The sequence below is a fragment of the Hippocampus comes genome, unplaced genomic scaffold (genome assembly GCF_001891065.2).
Source record: "Hippocampus comes isolate QL1 unplaced genomic scaffold, H_comes_QL1_v1.1 scaffold319, whole genome shotgun sequence".
In the NCBI taxonomy this organism is placed as follows: Eukaryota; Metazoa; Chordata; class Actinopteri; order Syngnathiformes; family Syngnathidae; genus Hippocampus; species Hippocampus comes.
The window spans coordinates 363,704-382,881 of record NW_017806090.1 but is presented as its reverse complement, the minus strand read 5'-3'; the positions used below and the strand labels follow the sequence as shown (position 1 = coordinate 382,881).

General features: G+C 43.9%; 1 protein-coding gene across 1 annotated transcript in view; it reads left to right on the top strand.

Annotated features, from left to right (window-relative positions):
* Positions 1–19,133, top strand: part of insc (INSC spindle orientation adaptor protein) — a 30,252-nt gene extending 11,119 nt beyond the window's left edge. The window contains exons 2-13 of the mRNA XM_019894723.1: positions 2,553–2,644; positions 8,257–8,638; positions 8,719–8,771; positions 8,881–9,004; positions 9,092–9,205; positions 12,981–13,173; positions 15,833–15,943; positions 16,223–16,401; positions 16,496–16,562; positions 17,048–17,203; positions 17,994–18,070; positions 18,883–19,133. Coding sequence (XP_019750282.1) covers positions 2,586–2,644; positions 8,257–8,638; positions 8,719–8,771; positions 8,881–9,004; positions 9,092–9,205; positions 12,981–13,173; positions 15,833–15,943; positions 16,223–16,401; positions 16,496–16,562; positions 17,048–17,203; positions 17,994–18,070; positions 18,883–19,011 — 1,644 coding nt within the window. The 5' untranslated portion in view covers positions 2,553–2,585 and the 3' untranslated portion in view covers positions 19,012–19,133. The remainder of the gene's footprint in view (positions 1–2,552; positions 2,645–8,256; positions 8,639–8,718; positions 8,772–8,880; positions 9,005–9,091; positions 9,206–12,980; positions 13,174–15,832; positions 15,944–16,222; positions 16,402–16,495; positions 16,563–17,047; positions 17,204–17,993; positions 18,071–18,882) is intronic.
* Positions 19,134–19,178: the final 45 nt, after the last annotated feature.

Sequence of the window (19,178 nt, the reverse complement as noted above, 5' to 3'; positions counted from 1 at the left end):
CTTTTGTGTAGCACCTTTTGTTTTTGTTTTGTATATAACTCGCTCTGAATGATCTTGATGTAACATTCTGTACTTTCTGTATGTATTTTTTTATATGTTCCATTTTGTACATTATATTTCGAACATTTCACATTGTATTTTACAACTAATAATAAATAATGCAGAGGCAAAGATATTGTGTGACGCCTTGTTTAAAGCATATTACCCTGGCAAGCCAAAAATAAAAAAAATGAATAAAGTACCCTACTTTGGGTCCCACTCCTCAATTTAGGAACTTGTAACGTTTTTGAAAGAGGTTCTAACAGAACACAATTACCCAGCTTTTACAATAATTCCTAAAAAAAATGTGTGGAAGTGCAGCAGTGATTCTGGAACGTTTTGTTTTTTTTCCATACACATGCAACGACACCTTATTGCTTTAGCCGCCATGCGACATGAAGCCAAAACAGAGGTGTCCTTTGTTTGGTCCACCTTACCGCCGACACCGCAGCCCACCGGCGGGGGGAAATCCGCAGGCAAGGGCGGCTCGCGTTTCAATGCCGGACATAAAAAGAAACATCTAACATGGTATGGAAATTAGCTGGTGTGTCGTCGAAGCTCTGTCATCTCTGAAAGAAAATCCAGAGTTGTGTAACTTTTGCGGCTTCGGTGACAAGCTGCGATGGTCCACCGGCTTTGCCTTTTGGCAGTTACGTGCCATGCTCCATTTAAAGAAAACATTAGGGGTTCTTTTTCATAGAGAGTGCACATTCGCTCGCCATAAAAACTTGCGTTTCTCGCTATTCGAGCTGGGGCGAGTCTAAATGTACCGTGTATGGGAACTTCGCAGACTGGGCTGCGCCATGCTGGGCGTTTCAATGGACCAAGGGCGTTTTTTTTCTTTTACATGCAACTGGCACACCATTGGCCGGGAAGCAAGTCGGTTGTGTTCACTCCCACGACGGCAAACCTCCCCCTTTCTAACTGCACCTGTCTACGAAAAACAAAACATAAGAAAGAAAACTACGCCCAATCGCACGGTTCGATTTTTTGGCGCGGGCCACTTTGGAGTTACTGCTTCCCTCAGGGGGCCGGTTCAAAATCTCAACGTTATGTATTACCCATGACAATTTGACATTTCGGTATAGATTTCAGCAAGAATCATGATTTGCTCCCGCGGGCCACATAAATTTACATAGGGGGCCGGATCTGGCCCCCGGGCCTTGACTTTGACACCTGTGAGCTACAGTTTTCCAGAATTGTCATAGAAGTAGTAATTTACCATTACTGCTGTTGACTTTTGACAATCTGGTACAATTCTTCAATTCAGTTCTCTATGCTGTGAACCATATCTTACATTCTGCACTTTAGCTTTCATATGTAATAATTTGTAGTTTGCTGAGATGTTCTGAGCACGTCTCACTGGGAGGAGGCCATGGTGATAAGCCAGGACAGGCTGGATAGACCAGGTCTTCCAGTTGGCCTGGGAACGCCTTCGGATCCGTCCGGAAACACTGGCCGAAGTGGCTGAGGAAAGGGAAGTCTGGGCTTCCCTGCGACAGCAGCTGCACCCGTGACTCAAATTCAGATACACGGAAGAGAATAGATGGATGGGTGGATAATTTGTACGTTGGCGCCATACGTTACCTATCGTATGTTTCCTTTTGTCAATTACCTCACATATGTTACACTTTGTAAGTTACTTTTCAACCCTGCATTTTGTTAGTTATGTTTTGCACTTGTCAGTTAAGTTTCGTAAGTGACTTATTCAACCAGTCTCAATCTTGCTCATCCAAAAGGTGGATTTTTTTTCGTTCCACACAATAGTTCCGCTATAGACTTTGATTCACTGGGTGCAGAAAAGCAAAGAGCCCCAAACAGTTCCCACAAAGTCTGACGTATACAGCAGGCGTTGTCGTGCGTGAGTGACATACATTGTCACTTCTTGCCAACTATCGGTTGGTAAAATAAAATCTACAGTAAACACAAAATGAGTAGCCGCCCTGCAGGATATCATTAACTAAAAAGGATTAGAGACGGTTCCCCGGAAGGCGGCGGCAAGGAGGGGTTGGGCAGAGTGCCTTGGTGCCATCTCCCGCTTGAAAATGGACTAATCCAAATGGGATTCATCAATAAAAATGTGTGGAACAAAGTTGCGGCACTTAAGGCTCAAAGTAGTGATGAGAGAGAGCGAGAGAGAGAGACAGAGAGAGAGAGACAGAGAGAGAGAGAGAGAGAGAGAAAGAAAGAGAGAGAGAGAGAGAGAGAGAGAGAGAGAGAGAGAGAGAGAGAGAGAGAGAGAGAGAGAGAGAGAGAGCGAGCGCGTGCGGCCCTGGATGGCAGCCAGCCAATGAATTAGACGATAAGAAATATGATTCTACTGGCGCACCACAGCAGCCTCGCAGCGACTCCTAACAGAGAGTTTCATTCATAATTGAATTGGTTGCAGCCAAAGAAAAGCAAGACAAGAATGGGACACTTGGTGGCGGATCAATACGGAGACATTCAAATAGATGAGCCTGTCGTTCCTGCTCCACGCAAGACGAATTAAATATGTTTTCTTCGACTTCCAGGTGATAAACTGAAGCGGGAAGGTGGACGAAAGAATGGCAACGCCGCAGTGCAGCTCCAGGCAGAGCAGCTCGCTATCTTCTTCTCCGAGCAGGCAAGTAGAAGGGCGACATGGAGGCCTTAACAGACGCAATGGGGTTTGACAGCGGATCTTTATTGTAAAAAAAATAAATAAAAATAAATCTAGTGACCATAGCTATCACAAGAGTGGCTGATGCAATATGAAGCCCCATTTCCACCATACAGTTCCGAAATGGAAATGAATGAATCAAGCGCCAGCATGAATTAAGCCTCATCACCACATAATAGTCGCAGCGGAGCCTGCCCGCGCAGACCTTTTACTGTAAAACAATCCAGTAGCCATATCTCTCACAAGAGTGGCTGATACAAATCAAAGTCCTGTTTCCACCAAACAGAAAAAAAAAATGGTTCTGAAATGGTACGCACAAGGATGATGCAGTGAACGCATCAGAACCACAACAGTCCCAAAAATGGCGACTCAATATTTTTCACAATAAAAGGCCCACCTAGTGAAAAATCCAGCGGCTCCATGTCACTACATTGCTGATGCAATATGAAGCCCTGTTCTCACCAAACAGTAAAGATAGGTGCCCAAACAGGCACACAAAGACACTAGCAATGCACTCACAAGACCACATTCACGGAACTCTAACGTAAAACGTAATACATCGTAAAACAAGGGCCCTCAGTGTATATTTCTTCAAAAGGCTCTATCAGTGTGTTCGGACACGATACAGTCACTAGGCCCCCCCTTAGGCCATGATAATGTAGAAGAGATGAGGTGAGTGGCTTGTGCGTCACTGCGAGAGGATGAATGGTACTAATACTGTTTAGAGCAACTTGGAGTTTGACGAATCCCAACAAGTGGGGATGGAACTTTTGGGCAGCGTGTCTCTGCGGGTCTTGTGTACACACACATCATCATGTGCCGAATAAAATATTAAACTCAAATTCAGTCCTATTTATCAGGCCCGGGTTTTCATTTTGTATGATAGATTAGAGCCACCAAAATATATGGAAGACCAATTGCTTTGGGCTTTGTTGTGATAGATTAAAAAAAAAAAACCCGATCACAATGCACAGTTGACCTTAGACATGGCACCGCATTAACGTTTTTCGGTGGATAGGTCAGAGGGCATAAAAGTTTCAAACTAATGGAACGCCATCTGACTGAAAAATAACCTCTGCCGTTCTGTGCTAGTAATTTCCAAGCTTCAAGTGGCATCTAAGTTTTTTTATTTTTCAAAAATGAGGAGACAAAACTGTGGTATCCCGCTATTATCAGCATCAAGTCGATTTGACCTTTTAACACATTTACTAAATTGTGAATCTGCATTGACGCGCCACCTTATGCCAAATGTCAAAAGCGCTGCGAGTGTATAGTCCATTGAAAACGGAAAGAATGAATCACACATGGGTCATGTACTGGGGTGGAGACTTTAGCCACACGTGCAAATACACTTGCGACCTCAAAACATCTGTGTGCACATGGGAAACCAAAACATGGACATTTGTGGCTTGAAAAGTTCCTGTTTTTTTGCATGAACTATCAGCCGGGGATTTACTGAATCACCACCAGGGATGGGATGTTTTGGACAGAACGTGAGCGCAGACATGCACTGAGACAGTTGACGTGCGGAGTCCGAATAAGAACAGGAGAAATGACAAGAGATGATCATGTTCGTTCACAACGGCCCAGCCGTGAAAGCCGGCGAAATTGCCTGTATGCACTCTGATGCAGTTTCCTGGCTTCACTTGAAAGGTTGGCCTACAACATCTGGCAGTCACATGTCTGTCGTGGCTCGCCATGAGGACCAAAAAGGATCAGTCGGAGGGCACAGTCAGCAGTTACCACGTGGACGTGCACTTAGCAAATCGTAGCTGGACTTGTACAGTGCGTTTAAAGGTACAGTACCATTAGTACCATGTGCTTTGACCATTTTTAAGAAACCAAGAGTTGGTTTTTTTTGGGTTTTTTGGCCCCCCGAGGGCGACCATAATTATGATATGGCTGCGCTGAAAACACGTTTGACATAACTACTATAACGCAAATTCTCTTCAATTTGGAGCATCGGTTAGAACTTTGTTGCAGGCAACAGCAGGGAGGAGTCAGGCTGCGCATAGAGTTAGCAAATCGTAGCGGGACTTGTACAGTGCATTTAAAGGTACAGTACCATGAGTACCACGTGCTTTGACCATTTTTAAGAAACCAAGACTTGTTTTTTTTTTTTTTTTTTTTTTTGCTTTTTTGTGGCCCCCCGCCCCCTTTGTGATCTCTGTGGAGCGTTCTTCTTTAACTCAAATCATCTGAGGCCTTTGAGTAAATTTCAAGTACGAATGTTTTGGTCGACCACACCCCTCCCTCAGTCGCAAATTAGTTCCAGCCGCGCTTGAATCGCCATACTTGAGCGACAACATCTGCTCTGCTGCACACCTGCCCATATGCCGCAGGCTAACTCCGCCACGTCGGCCGACGGAACGTTAGGCTCTGAGACGGATGGTGGTGGCGTGTTTTCATTCAAACTTTGCTGTTCTAGCCACACATGCACTCACTCATACAATGCGAGGACACGTGTCACGCAAATTCCCCTCTAGTTTCTGAGTGATGATTTCCCAAGAGACACTGTCAGGAGGAGTTCCTCCTCTTCAAGTCGGGCTTTGCAAAGTGCAAAGACCAAGGCAGGAACTTTGCGATGACCTGCCTAGATTGGTGACCATTCCACAGTTTCGGACCACCCAAATCAGCTGGGATTGATCCTAGCCACGGTGTGAACATGATAAAGCAGTATAGAAAATGGAAGACTGGACTGAATGTGTTACAACACACAGTAGTAGTTACTCGACGCTCTCTCACCAAAGCGTCTATAATCGATTTAGCGCTCACTCTCATGCATCAGATTGCTGGAGAGGGAAAGATCATGAGACCGAGCAATGATTCATCATCAGGAAAAAACACCAGGAGCGCAAATGCTTCAGAAATGAATCACTTCTAAGTTTTTGTTTTCTCTCGAACAGAAAGTGCACACAGAATTTGGTCTTTGCTAGAAATGTAGACATATTCTATTATCCATAATCTTGTTAAGGTCAAGAAGAAGAACTAAAGGTCTTAGTTCGACCCTTCATTGATTCATTATGGTAGCGGAGCATCTTCTCAAGAATTCATCCGTGTGTAAGAGTATTTCATCATGCCGTCTTTTAAGACCTGAGACCCGCTTCTCTTGCTCTGTTGGGTCGAGAGAAATTGCCGCTGTCTATCAACGGTTATTTTAAGTCACACCAAAGCCTGAAAAAAGGCTGCTGGCATTGACTGATGCTCAAGGTAGCGAGTGGCTGACTTCCACCCCTGGAGGAAGAGGACGAGTGTTAATGCAGGATGACGTAGCAGCCGGGACCCCTATCTGGGCCCGGCATGAAAATATTTGTCATGTTTGTCTAAGTGAAATGCACCGCTTCCTCTCCTCTGGAAAACAGACCTATTATTATCCTCATCATTGACGATTTGCGGCCGGCGAGGCGAGTAAATCCAACCCGGCTCATTCTTATGGGGTGATGTGTGGAAAAATGGTTTGGAAATGGCTCCATTGGTGCCCGGACCGGCTTGCTTTAGGTGACGCGAAGTGATTAATCGTATGAAATGATGCCAAAGTGAGAGCGAATGTGCGGCGGCTTTCCCCCTCGTCTGCCACAACAACGAGTGCTCATCAAGCTGTCTGAGTGTGACTCACTCGTCGTCGCGTTCATCGAGAGGTTTGCTGACATGTTCCAAAATTGTCATTCTCTTCTCAGCGCAGCAACTTTGGACAAATTTATTTTGTTGCTTTTCTGAATTATGCATCTATTCTCAATACAAAGTTATGGCTTTAATGTCACGATTAAAATGCATTGAATGGTGCAACATTGGTATACTTTTGACATTTTTTTAAATTTTCCAGGTCTCAATTTTCACCAGATCCTCCTCTAAAACATTCCATTAAAGGTGTCATTGCAACAATTCTATTGATGTTTTGGTAGCCTCAGTAGCCCCATTTCATACTGCCTTCCTGGCAATGCGTTAACTGTCGAGTCGGCATTCAGATGGCTGAGCATCTGGGAAAGTGACATTTGCTTTTCGTGGTTTGACTTCAACCCCCCTGGATACGACATCAGAATGTGGTAAATTCGAAGGTGAGGAACAACACCATCGGTTGTACATCTGCACCGTATATACACAGCGGCAGCGAGCCTGGAAAAAGACTGATCCGACAGCCAGTGTGAAAGTAGCGACTCTATGGCTACGTTTATATATTTTCAACTGATTCTTGGACTCATTCAGCTCTTACAATCGTGATTTTACAGGCGTTTATTTGGCAAAAATTTTGGTTGATTTACTGATTCTTCAACCTCTGGGGTTCCATTGAAGGTATGAAGGTTTCCTGTGTTTGAGCCCTCGGTGGTGCTCTGATTGGCTCGGGGACCAACCTTGTTGCCGTGGCGGGTTGGTGGCGTTGGCCGCTTTCCGCGCTGAATGAGACCTTTGCGTGACCCGAAGAAAAGCCGACATTGATTTGGCTTCATAACCCGCTAGCTGCTGCTGGGTTTGTTAGTGGATTAGACAGAAATGGAGCTGCGGCCTTTTTTAATGATTTCGCCCTGTGTAGCTGAAACCCAATACCTGGCTGCGCAAACGTCATGCATCCAGACAGCTTGCCAATGGAAAACGTGTGTTTGGTGAGCACACACCGCCACAATCCTCTATGTCCGCCTTCAGTGCGGCCTACTACAGATGGTGCCCGAGGAGGAAAATTAGAGATGTTGTAGGCATTGAGCCGGTCACTCCGAGGACTCCCCAGGTACCTGGACTCAAAATTGCCCTCTTAAGCTGCAGTTCATTAGGCAGGTATTGATGCGTTTGCCTGATGCGACCAACTTTTTGGCCAGTTCAGACACCCGGCACTACTCCGTGAACTCTTGCAAGCAGCAGCTTTTGTCAAATAGTAAACAACGGGAGGCGAGTACCACAGGAACAGGTCTGCGTACTCCACATTCCAGTGGGACAAATGCAACATACAGGTACTTTGTGGACATTCAGTACATTCCAATCAATCGAGAAAGCTGGGAGTAAACAAGAGCTGATTGGTCGATTTAAGAGAGGCGGGGCAAACTGATTAAGAAACTTATGAGAGTCAAGTGGCACAAAACAGACACAGGAAAGGTTTCACAGCAGCAAAATGTATGGATGAAGGAAAAAAGGTGTAGAAAGACTTTGGGGTGGGCTTTCGATGAGAAAAAGGGAAACAATCAATTAAGCCTACTAACTAATATTCATCATTTAGCATTCAGCATTAGTGTTTTGTGTTCCTGGCAGCATCCTGCTGCCAGGAACACAAAATTAACTGCTGGGCTCATTTTAGCTCTGTCAAGCAGCACCCTGCTAAGACACGAAAACAGCCTCTGTCAGATGACTTCAAAGTTTGGAGGGTTTGTAAAGAGAAAACAACTCCACTGCGCCGCATTAAAGACGCACATAAGGCCGGATCAGAGATTTGAACCCAAAACCCAAGAACTGTAAGGCACACCTGCGAGCTTTTATTTCACGGTGCTGCATGTCTGCCGTGACATTTTGGAAAATGAGATTTGAGTGGTTTGACTTTTACTTTTGACTAAATGCAGGCCACTTGTTTCTCCCTGTGGTTGTCCGTCCAGCAGTAGTCGCATACAATGCCTGCAGGTGGACTCGGTCCAGCGCTGGATGGAGGACCTGCGTCACATGACGGAGGTGGAGTGCATGTGCGTGCTCCAGGCCAAACCCATCGAGGTCGAGGACGATGCCCAGCAGGCCGAGCTGATCGTGTCCGGCAGGGCGGTGACAGGAGAGGCGGCAGTGGGGGACCACGTGGCCCGCAATAACCTGCAGACACTGCTTCGCCGGGCCCTCGTCGTTAGCACCGAGCTGGGTAAGATGTTCCAGCGGCTGGAGAAGGGACGCTGGCAGAGGGTCCACAGTACAGCGGTGCGAGCAAATTGTCACGTGCGCTCCCTGGTGCATGAGTACAGCGCAGCACGCGGCACGCCGCCAGAGATGCAGAAGGTGAAGTGGACGTTGGGCTTTTTGAACGCTCAACCGGTGATGTCGGGTCACTCATCCGTGCGGTTCAACTTTTGTTACAGTTTGAGACATCTCTTCTGGGGAAGTGCATGGAGCTGACGAATATCACAGAAAGGTACGACATCAAGTCACCGATAGCGTAGTAGCCGGTTAGCGTTCCAGTAGACTCTGACGATTGACGTTTTGGCTAGCACGTGTCGATTTATTGCTACTTTTCTCTGCAGGTGCATTCACACCGAGGACGAGTTCTTCCTGAAGTCCATGAGAGATGCCATCCACGAGATCCTGACGGATGTCAGTGATTCATTCAGCAACATGATTGACATGGCATTAGCCAATGAGATCCAGGTTGGTACCATATGCCATTTTGTACTTTATAGACAAATTACTTTTGGGCTTGATGTTCTCATGTTAGATCTATGATCTCTATCGCAGGTTCTGATCAAGCAGATTGAATCTTCAGATAACGTCCACACCATCGGCAGCGCCATCAGCAACCTGCTGTCTCTCACCCAGGATGGACCGCAGCTTTGCAGCATCATCGCCAAGGTACTGAGGAGGGGATGCCCTTCAACTTAAGTCCGGGGTGGCCGTATTAACCTGACATTGACTCGGTTTATACCGACCAGTTGAAGTTCAGTTGAAATCTGAGACCAGTAGATCAGGCGATCTTGCGCATCTCGTATCAGGAATCATTCCAAATCAACTGGTTCCTTGCATACACAACCATGCCTACATCAGTTAAAATGCAAAGAAGATGAAGTGAAATCTTGTTTTTTCACATGAATGTAGTGAATTTGCTTGAAACAGGTTACAGCTGCTTCTTCTTTGTATTCCCAGCAGTCTGGTTGACTTAATAACACATCGCTGCCTCTCACAGGTCAGTTCAGGTATGTCATCCAGTTACTTGTAATTTGGCTGCAGTGACGAGACTCTTAATTGCCGGTGGGCAGAGGATTAAGTGAGAGTTTGTTATCGACGTTGAACTTATTGTTGTGTTGGGTTGTCTTTCACAATCTACGTGTGCACCTTGCCTTTTAAGTGTAAGAGGCTGTTTAACTGCAAGATCAGGCAAGCAGATCAGACAGTAAGTCTCAATTGGGCCATTAGTTCGCTGGCCGCTTCCAGGACACACACACATACGCAGATTGTAAAATCAATCCTGTCAGTTCCCATTAGTAGAGAACGTTGATCACGTGGATTAGTCGCGACTACCTATCAATCCGCCCCACCTTACTGAAGGGCGGAGAGTGGGAGGCTGCCTTCCAGCAGCCACGAATGATTGGCTGCCATAAAAACCACACACACACACACACACACACACACACACACACACACACACACGCACACACACACACACACACACCAAAACTAAGTGCGGAATTTCTGGCAAATCTCCAAGCTTCTCCAATCCTCATTATCATTTTCCGCAGAGTGCGTACTTATCTTCGTTTTTTTTTCTCCCTTTCTCCTGTTAAATGCGATTAGATTTTTAAATGCTGGGAAGGAGAGCTGATATTTTCTCTGTGGTAACACACAGTGTATAACATAGAAAGTAGTCACAGTGTGACATAAATTGAGTACAGTGCAAAATTGCCTTATGACAGACAGAAGACTCTGTATTATTGTATACTGGAAAAAATCTTTGGCCTTTTCAGGGAATGGCCCTCACATCGCTCATGTGATGTCTATCAGGGGTGAACCCACTATAAAAAACGTTTCTGTATGTAAATAAGTGTTGATCGGATGCTTCGTGCACAACGGAGTGCAAATTACAGAATTACACGCCGCATTGGTCTGTTCGTGCAAATGCGCCGCGACGGAGAGGCATTTTTAGCCTTGTGCGTGATGATGTCTGGTTGGTACGTGGAAACGATTGCTCAATGACATGTGAAAGAGCAAAGCGGCCGTGCAGGTGAAACAAACGACAAATTAATCGCATTACTTGGTGTTTCTCAGCAAGCCTTTTCTTAACAGCCTATCCGGAATTAGTGTGAACTAAAAAAAAGCTACGCGACAAATTAATCGCATTACTTGGTGTTTCTCAGCAGGATTCAAGAAGCAAGCCTTTTCTTAACAGCCTATCTGGAATTAGTGTGAACTAAAAAAAAGCTACCAAGACCATCTTGAATCCATCCATCCATTTAATTAGCACTTAACTAGTGCATGGTTGCTGAATCTTTGGTGTCTATCGCAACTGATATTCAAAGTGAGTGGTCTTCAGATTGGTTGGCATATCTGCCTCACACGCGAGAGGTCCTGGGTTCAAATCTGGGCTACGGCATTTCTCTGTGGTGTTTTCACGTTCTTGCCTGGGGTTTCTCCGGGGCTACACCGCCATACTCACACATTCTAAAACATGCATGTAAAGCACATTACAAACCAAGGCGCACTATTGCGTGAAAATAATCACACATCTACTGAAACGCTGCAATGGAAATATTGCGACTATGTATCGAGGGATGGGGCACCACATAAAGTATACTGTACACTATGGTTCTTTACAAAAACCTATCGCAATTGTCAACGAAGAAGCGAATGGCCACGAAGAATAGGAAAAGAGCAAGAATAAGGAGAATGTGTATATTTTGAGATTGCCTCATTCACTGACTGCACCCGTTTTTAGGCACAGGCGCATACGGTATAAAATCCAGAATACATTTCAGTAGGATTGTAAAATGCAACGTATACAGTACTGTATTGGTTATATACACTTTCAAGGCTGGCCCCTAAATAAAGGTGTGAGGTCAAATTTCAGAGCCACGTGTTTTGTTTTCAGCTGAGCCAGACCAGGTCCCATGGTGCAAACATACTGAAATGGACAGACAGCCAAATGTATCTTAATTGAATAAATAATGAAGGCCTACAGAAACATAAATGTTGAGGGAAGCATTATTTTGGGAGGGCCAGCAGCTCATTGCGCTTCTAAATCAACAGGTCCTGGAATGACCCATCAGGTTGAGGGAAGCATTATTTTGGGAGGGCCAGCAGCTCGTTGCGCTTCTAAATCAACAGAAGGTCCTGGAATGACCCATCAGCGACAACAAAACATTGGAATTCATCGCGATGGATAAACATTGCATATTTCATGAGCTGAAAACACTCAGAAGATGATGAAAAGCTAAAAAAAAAAAAATGTATCAGCTACATGTCCATGCAAACACAGTTCCAGGTAGTCATCTGTGTGCAAATAGATGGAATTACCTGGTGGAAGGACAGCCATTATCCAAATAAGGCCATTAGAGTGGCGTGTTCTTGACGTGGTGGAGTGGCCAATCACCCTGCCCTCCACGCCCTGAGCTCATTTTCCTGTTTGGATGATTGGACAGCCCGCCCAGGTTCTAGGAAAGACCACAGTTAGAATGTTTGTTCGATCTGAGAAAATGCTACTGATTTTGGATGATGCAAGATGCTAAAGCAACACGTTGCATCTCACCTTTTAACGAAGTTGAGTAGGTTTTGTTTTGTTTGGTTTTTTTTTTTTTTTTTGCTGTTTTGTTGGCTTTTTGTGTGTGCGTAATGTGTAATGCTAAGGAGAGGTACAAAGGTACCATTTAGACCGAGGGGAAGATTTCCTACAATTGAAATTCTACATTGTCTTGAAGCAACTTGTAATTTGGAATGGATTGTTTTCCACTTTGTATGGACATCCACATACCCGACTTTTGGATATTGGGTGAGGAATCGGTTTTCATTTGAAGGGGTAGTCAATTGAAATATTTCTTTGCAAAAATATGCGCTATGCTATTACTTCCGATCGATAAATAAAGCAACTTACAAAGTCAGGTTTGCTAAATGTGTTTTGAGGAACAAAACAAAAAACAGTTGATCACGATCGGCCATCTTTGTTTTTTTTACATTCATCTGGAATCCTTTGATATCGCAACTGGCACAGTCCTAGCGGAAAAATCCAACTTCCCACTTTCCTGAAATGCGGCATAAATTTGCCAATGTCACACGACCAAACCCAGAAAAACAGGTGATCTGTGACAGTCACGCCCTTAGGCACTGTGATGTCATTTTTAGTTGAAGTGGCAGTACAAAGCAAAATGGCGAACGCCCCTGAAATGGATCGGATTTTTCTGCTTAAATCATATTCCGCAAACACAATCTTAATCAGTATGCTGTGTTCGGTCGAATACAACAATTACAAAGACATTTTTTTAACCTGGATTTAATTCCCATTCAAATTTGGCCGAAAGACAAGTCATTTAAAGTCGATTAACCCACTTCTCTTTAAGTACAGTGGAATTGAAATGGTTTAGTGGTCTGACAAAGTTATACGGTCCGAAAGTTCAACCCAGCATCTATGAATCTCTGGCAGGAAGGCGCGGTGGTGTCGCTGTTCAAGATCTGCCGGCAGGATCGCTTCAAAGGCCTCTACGCTCACGCTCTGAGGACCGTGGCCTCCATCTGCTGCGTGGAGGAGGGCATCAAGCAGCTAGACAAGGTACCCACGCACCCATCCATCCACTTGGAAAACAAATCATGCTCTCATATTGATCTGCAGTCTTCAGGCCAAGGAACTGCTGTACTAATATCATTCAACTTTAGTTGGACTCTGATTTAAAATCAACCACGATTACTCAATAAGCCTGAGTTAGCGTTTCTTCAAAGACTTGAGAGTCGTCAGGGGGAGCCCGGTAGTAAAACACATTTAATATCTCCTGGTGTTTGAAAACTTTTCTTTCCTTATTGCAATTATTAGCTGTAAATGATGAGCAGCTTATATTTGTAAAAATGTAAGACTGAGGGGGAGAAGCAGGGGGGAGCTTTCAGGCATGAAACGTCTGAGCAAAGTCCGCTCCCGATGAGTGAGGCGGCGGTGTCCTCGGGGGAGCGTCCGTCAGCCGCGTCCGCTCAGCCTCGACAAACACAACTGTCGCTGTGGAGGGTGGCGGTGCTGTGCAGGTGCTGTTTATCAGCCGATACACTGCTTGCTTTCATCCCCTAATGGGACTTGATGTAATCACAACATGGAGCATGATGGTTAACAAAATTTGGGAGCAGACCGGATGATTGACAGATTGTTGACTCTCTGGTATCGCTGAGCTTTCACCATTGATTTGGAATAACATTGGACCCTGAATTGCAAAAATCTGTGTCTAAAAAAAACAGGGGTTCCACCCTGCCAAAAATGACAAAATAGTAAAAAAAATGTTTTTTTTAAATTCTAAATTCACCGGCTTCAAACCTCGAGTATGTTGGAGTTCAATGATGTAATCACAACATGGAGCATGATGGTTAACAAAATTTGGGAGCAGACCGGATGATTGACAGATTGTCGACTCTCTGGTGTCGCTGAGCTTTCACCATTGATTTGGGATTACATTGGACCCTGAATTGCAAAAATCTGTGTCTAAAAAAAACGGGGTTCCACCCTGCCAAAAATGACAAAATAGTAAAATACTTTTTTTTTAAAATTCTAAATTCACGGGCTTCAAACCTCGAGTATGTTGGGGTTCGCTGTATTGTTTTCATTTCTTTTTAACTTACAAAGCAAAAATATTTTTCTATTGTTGGTCATACATTCTTTTGTCATTTGACAGCGATAAAAATCTTAACAGAAATTTAGAAACTAAAAAATATAATTTAAAAGGGGTACTATTTAGACTACGCAGCTCTGATCAGTTGGATCAGATCAGCAGATATTTTCATAAATGATCGGGGGAGGGTTGCGTCAGGAAGGGCATCCGGCGTAAAACTTTTGCCAAGACGGACATGCGAGTTGATAGGGCGGTTTGCAGGGACGGATGGGAATTAATGACTCGCTGTGGCGACCCCTGAAAAGGGACGTGCCGAAAGGAGAAGAAGAAGACTATTTAGACTACGCAGCTCTGATCAATTGGATCAGATCAGCAGATATTTTAATAAATGATCGTTTTTAATATAATTTGCCAATTGATCAATGACGTCATTGTTCAACCCGAAAAATAAATCATTACAGTAAACACAATTTTGTTGAATCCAGGGACATTTTGTCCTGCTAAAATTTTCTCAGCAGATTATCCATCAGAAAATCCAATATTTTTCTACTATTATTTCTTTGATGAGCCGGTCAAGTCCCATTCCCCCAGGAATAGCGGGTGTCCACTGTGCAGTAAATAAACAAGTTGTTAAAATAGACTGGATAGATGGTCTATCTTCTTATCGGATCTGTGATTGGTTGTCGTTTTTTTTTTTTAAACTTGCTGATCGGTGATTGGCTCCAAAATCCTGCTTGTATAAAGCCTAATATATATTATTGATTAATAATTATAAACTGTTATTCATTCGTCAGCGGCGTAATATTAAGGATGTTTTAAAAATTATACATATCGTTATATAATAAAAATTGATCTCAGCTGCATCGTTATATAAGTTGGATAAATGCGTTAATAGAGTGAATGAAATCATAGATCATAAAATATATCGTTTAATAATAATAATTCTTATTTACTTGACCCTTTACTGTATTTTATTTGTTGTTAAGTAAGCAAAGTAATGATGTGCAGGCATCCTAACGGGGGTGTTTCACGTCACTGCTGCTGACGTCCACAGAGGCCCAAACTGGGAAGTGTCCTGTGAACGTGGGCGCGTTGATGCTCATCAGCGGATGAGAGTGACAGGTGTGGATTGATGAGAGTCGGTCTGCATGCTCGTCTCCCAACTTTTGTTTCCCCGAAGTGGCGGTGGATTATATTTAGTATTGGCTCACCAACTATTCATCCTTTTTACGTGTCAAAAAACAAAATGTATTTCCCCTTTTTTCATTACGCGGTCAGGCAATAACGTGAAAAAAAAAATCATGCCAAGTGCAAAAAGACGCTGAAGGCACATGTGATGTGCAATACTGCCTCTCCGTGGACATATATTGAATTGCATCTTAAAACATTAAACTAAAATGTAAGACTAATATTTCAAAAAAAAAATCATGCCAAGCGCAAAAAGACGCTGAAGGCATATGTGATGTGAAACACTGCCTCTCCGTGGACATATGTTGAATTGCATCTAAAAACAAACTAAAATGTAAGACTAATATTTACATGAATATCATTACATTTAACATTTTAAATGTTATTAAATTGACACCAAAATCCCTGTGCTGTTAATATAGGATTTTTAGCACATGTTCTGATCATAATATGCAGTAAAGTTACAATTTAAGTGGTGTTGATGATGCTTGGCCCCAACCAGGGTGTGGGTCAGCGGCGGTGGTGGCGCAGATCACGTCGCCGCATCACACGTCCACGCAACACCTGGCCAGCTTCCTGGAGAGCATGCACGACATCGTCACCGCGCTCATCAGTGAGTGATCCACCTGATTTGCAATGCTGCCGGACAGAATACTGTACCAATCTTGCTTTGACAAACACCCGCGCTTCAATTCAAATTTTTGCGCAGGACATTAAAAACGGAATCTGAATTTTTTTCAATACAAATTTAAATGGGCAAAAGTCCAGTACAGCTCAGCGGCACTATACTGTTCAGGATTAAAAAAAAAGTTGACTTCTAGAGGATGTGGTACATCACATAACACTTTGAGGATGACTGATGTGAACTCTGGATTTGACAATGTCTGTCAAGATTTGTGCGAGAGCGCCTCCTGCGGCGAGGTCTTCCTTCTGGCGTCGGCGGCCCTTGCCAACATCACCTTCTTCGACAGCATGGCCTGCGAGATCCTGTTGCAGCTCAACGCCATCCACATCCTGCTGCAGGCGTGCAAGGACCGCCAGAGGGTGGACACCCCTTACTCCAAAGACCAGGTGCCGTGTCACCATTGTTAACGGGTTGTAACAATAAAATAAAAATAAAATCGCCTCCAAATTGACTGCTGACTTCAAACGTTTACATTATTAGGTGGTGACTATCTTAGCCAACCTCTCTGTTTTGGAGCAGTGTGCGAGTGAAGTCCTGCAGGAGCAAGGTGATTCCTTCATGATTCCATCTAATAATTTGATTCATTTTTAATTAGTTCTGCACTTAGTGGTTAGCACATTTGTCTTATAGTTATGAGGCTGGGGTTTAAATCTGTCCTCCAGCCATCCTGTGTGGAGTTTGAATGTTCCCCTTGTGCTTGCCTGGCTTTTTCCTCCCACATTTCAAAATCAAGACTCTAAAAATTATCCAATCGGGATGAATGCTCGTTTCCCTGTATGTGCTCTGAGATCATCTGGTGACTCGTCCATTTGTCCAGAAATACACTGATGTTCACCATTACGCATACACGCTCCTCAAGATGGCAGCATTGTGCCAAATATGATCATAACTGAGGACAGGCCTGTCAATAAAACTGGACTGTTATGCTTGAAACACCAAACACACGCTACACTTGTGTTATACTACTTAGTGCACGTGCTGGATGCTGATGCCTGACCGTGTCCTGTTTTTTTTTTTTCCATCTCTCATCAGGTGTGGAGAGGCTGCTGCTGCTACTGGGCGAGAGGCCGTCCTCCTCCAGCCCGTCCGAGGGCGCCGCCTGCGAGCGTGTGCAGCAGAAAGCCGCTGTCACGCTGGCGCGCCTCAGCCGAGACTCCGATGTCGCTCAGGCTGCCATCCAGCTCAAAGGTACCGTGGCTCATTTGTTTTCTTTTGAAGCAGGACAAAATTCTTGCTTTTTTTTTTTTTTTTTTTGTAACTCGATTGAACATAGTCTTTGAACTAAATTTAACAGAAAATATAATACAACGTGTACTGGATTGAAGTTCTTCGGCATGGAGGCCATGGCTCTCAGTCTTAAATGCCTGTTTTACTTTCCTTTAACAAACAAGTCAGTTTTTAAAGACTGAAACAAAACTTGACAAATTTCCTCCAGTCAAGACTGTTCACCCGAATGGCAGTTCTAGCATATGTAAAGCGATTTGCCAGGGGGTCATTTTCATTGGCCCATTCTTTCCATATGTCACGTGACAACTAACCCCCAAATCACTGAGCTACTTTACCCCAAACTACCTAATTCTAGCTCCAGTTTAGAGTTATTTTAAAACAGTACAATGACTGATGTATGATATATGATGACATCTCCTTTAAGAAATCCTGTGAGGATTTTTATCTTGAAGATGCATGATTCAAAATTTAAAAAAAAAGTTTATATTTCTTACTCTCGAGTCGTGGAAAATGGTAAATTGGCCCTCATCTCAGCTCACAATGTGCTATTCCCTTTCTCAGACGGGGCATGGTCCCTGACGATATAAAGGAAGAAAACTACACTCACGCTTTTTAGTTGCGCCCTCTTGTGGAGAACATAAATACTATGTGACAACTTAGCCACGTGACAACAAGCCCCTGGTCTCCCCGAACCTGTGATGACTATGACGACGTTAACAATGTCTGTGAACTTTCCCTCTGCTGCCTTCAGCCGTTCCTCGTCTCATCGAGCTGTGCCGATCTCCGACGGAGAGAAATAACAGCGACTCGGTCTTGGTCGCTTGCCTGGTAAGTGATAGGAGTGTGTGTGTGTGTGTGCGTGTGTGTGTGTGTGTGTGTGTGTGTGTGTGAGCTCTCAATTTCTTTTTTCAGTGCACCGCCTTCATTCAAAATAGTATTCAATTGTTTTCCCCTTTATTGTAAGGTATTAATGATTTTTTTTCTTTTCTTAATATTCCTCTCCAGGAAGTAGTTCACATGTTAAAATGTGCACATATCATGGATATACACTTATGATCATCACGAGGAGGGTGTTGCGGTGGCCGGCAAGTTCATTGGGCTTGCCCTCAACCTCACAATTTGTGGCATTTGGCTGAGGGTTAAGTTGCGCTCTTCAACATACAGATTCGTTCTTTCTTTAATTTTTTTGGCGCATTCAACGTATCAAATTTGTAAATCATTTGTGCATTTGGAGGCAACGCAACTCTGAACCATAATATTAAGGATGTTTTAAAAATTATACATATCGTTATATAATAAAAATTGATCAGCTGCATTGTTATATAAATTGGATAAATGCGTAAATAGAATGAATGAAATCCTAGATCATAAAATATATCGATTCACAGAAGGGCAGCCATTTTGGTTGGAAGCAGCCATTTTGTAGAAATTCCAGCACTTGGATACTTGACAAACTCTGACAAGGAAATTTGTCAAAAAATTACCTGTAGCGGGCATATTACTAATTTGTCTAAAGGAAACCCAATGGACGAAATTGAAAAGAGAATTCATTTTGGTTTGAAGCGACCATGTTACATTTGGAAAGTCCATAGGTTTGTATTGTACACGTATACCTAATATTTTGGAATCTTTGTGTGCAGGCGGCCTTGAGGAGGCTGGCCTCAGTGTGCCCGGACAGCATCGAAGCGGCAGATCATCAGCAATTGATCAAACCGCGCTTGGTCGACTCCTTCCTCCTGTGCTCCAACATGGAAGAGAGCTTTGTGTGACGCTAACATGCTAATAATACGCATCCAACGCTGACTGCTCAAGAAGTGGTAAACATTCCTTGACTGAACCACCGGACAAAACTATGCGAATGGATGTAGAGACATTTATGTGTGTATGTGTGTGTGTGTGTGTGTGTGTGTGTGTGTGTGTGTGTGTGTGTGTGTGG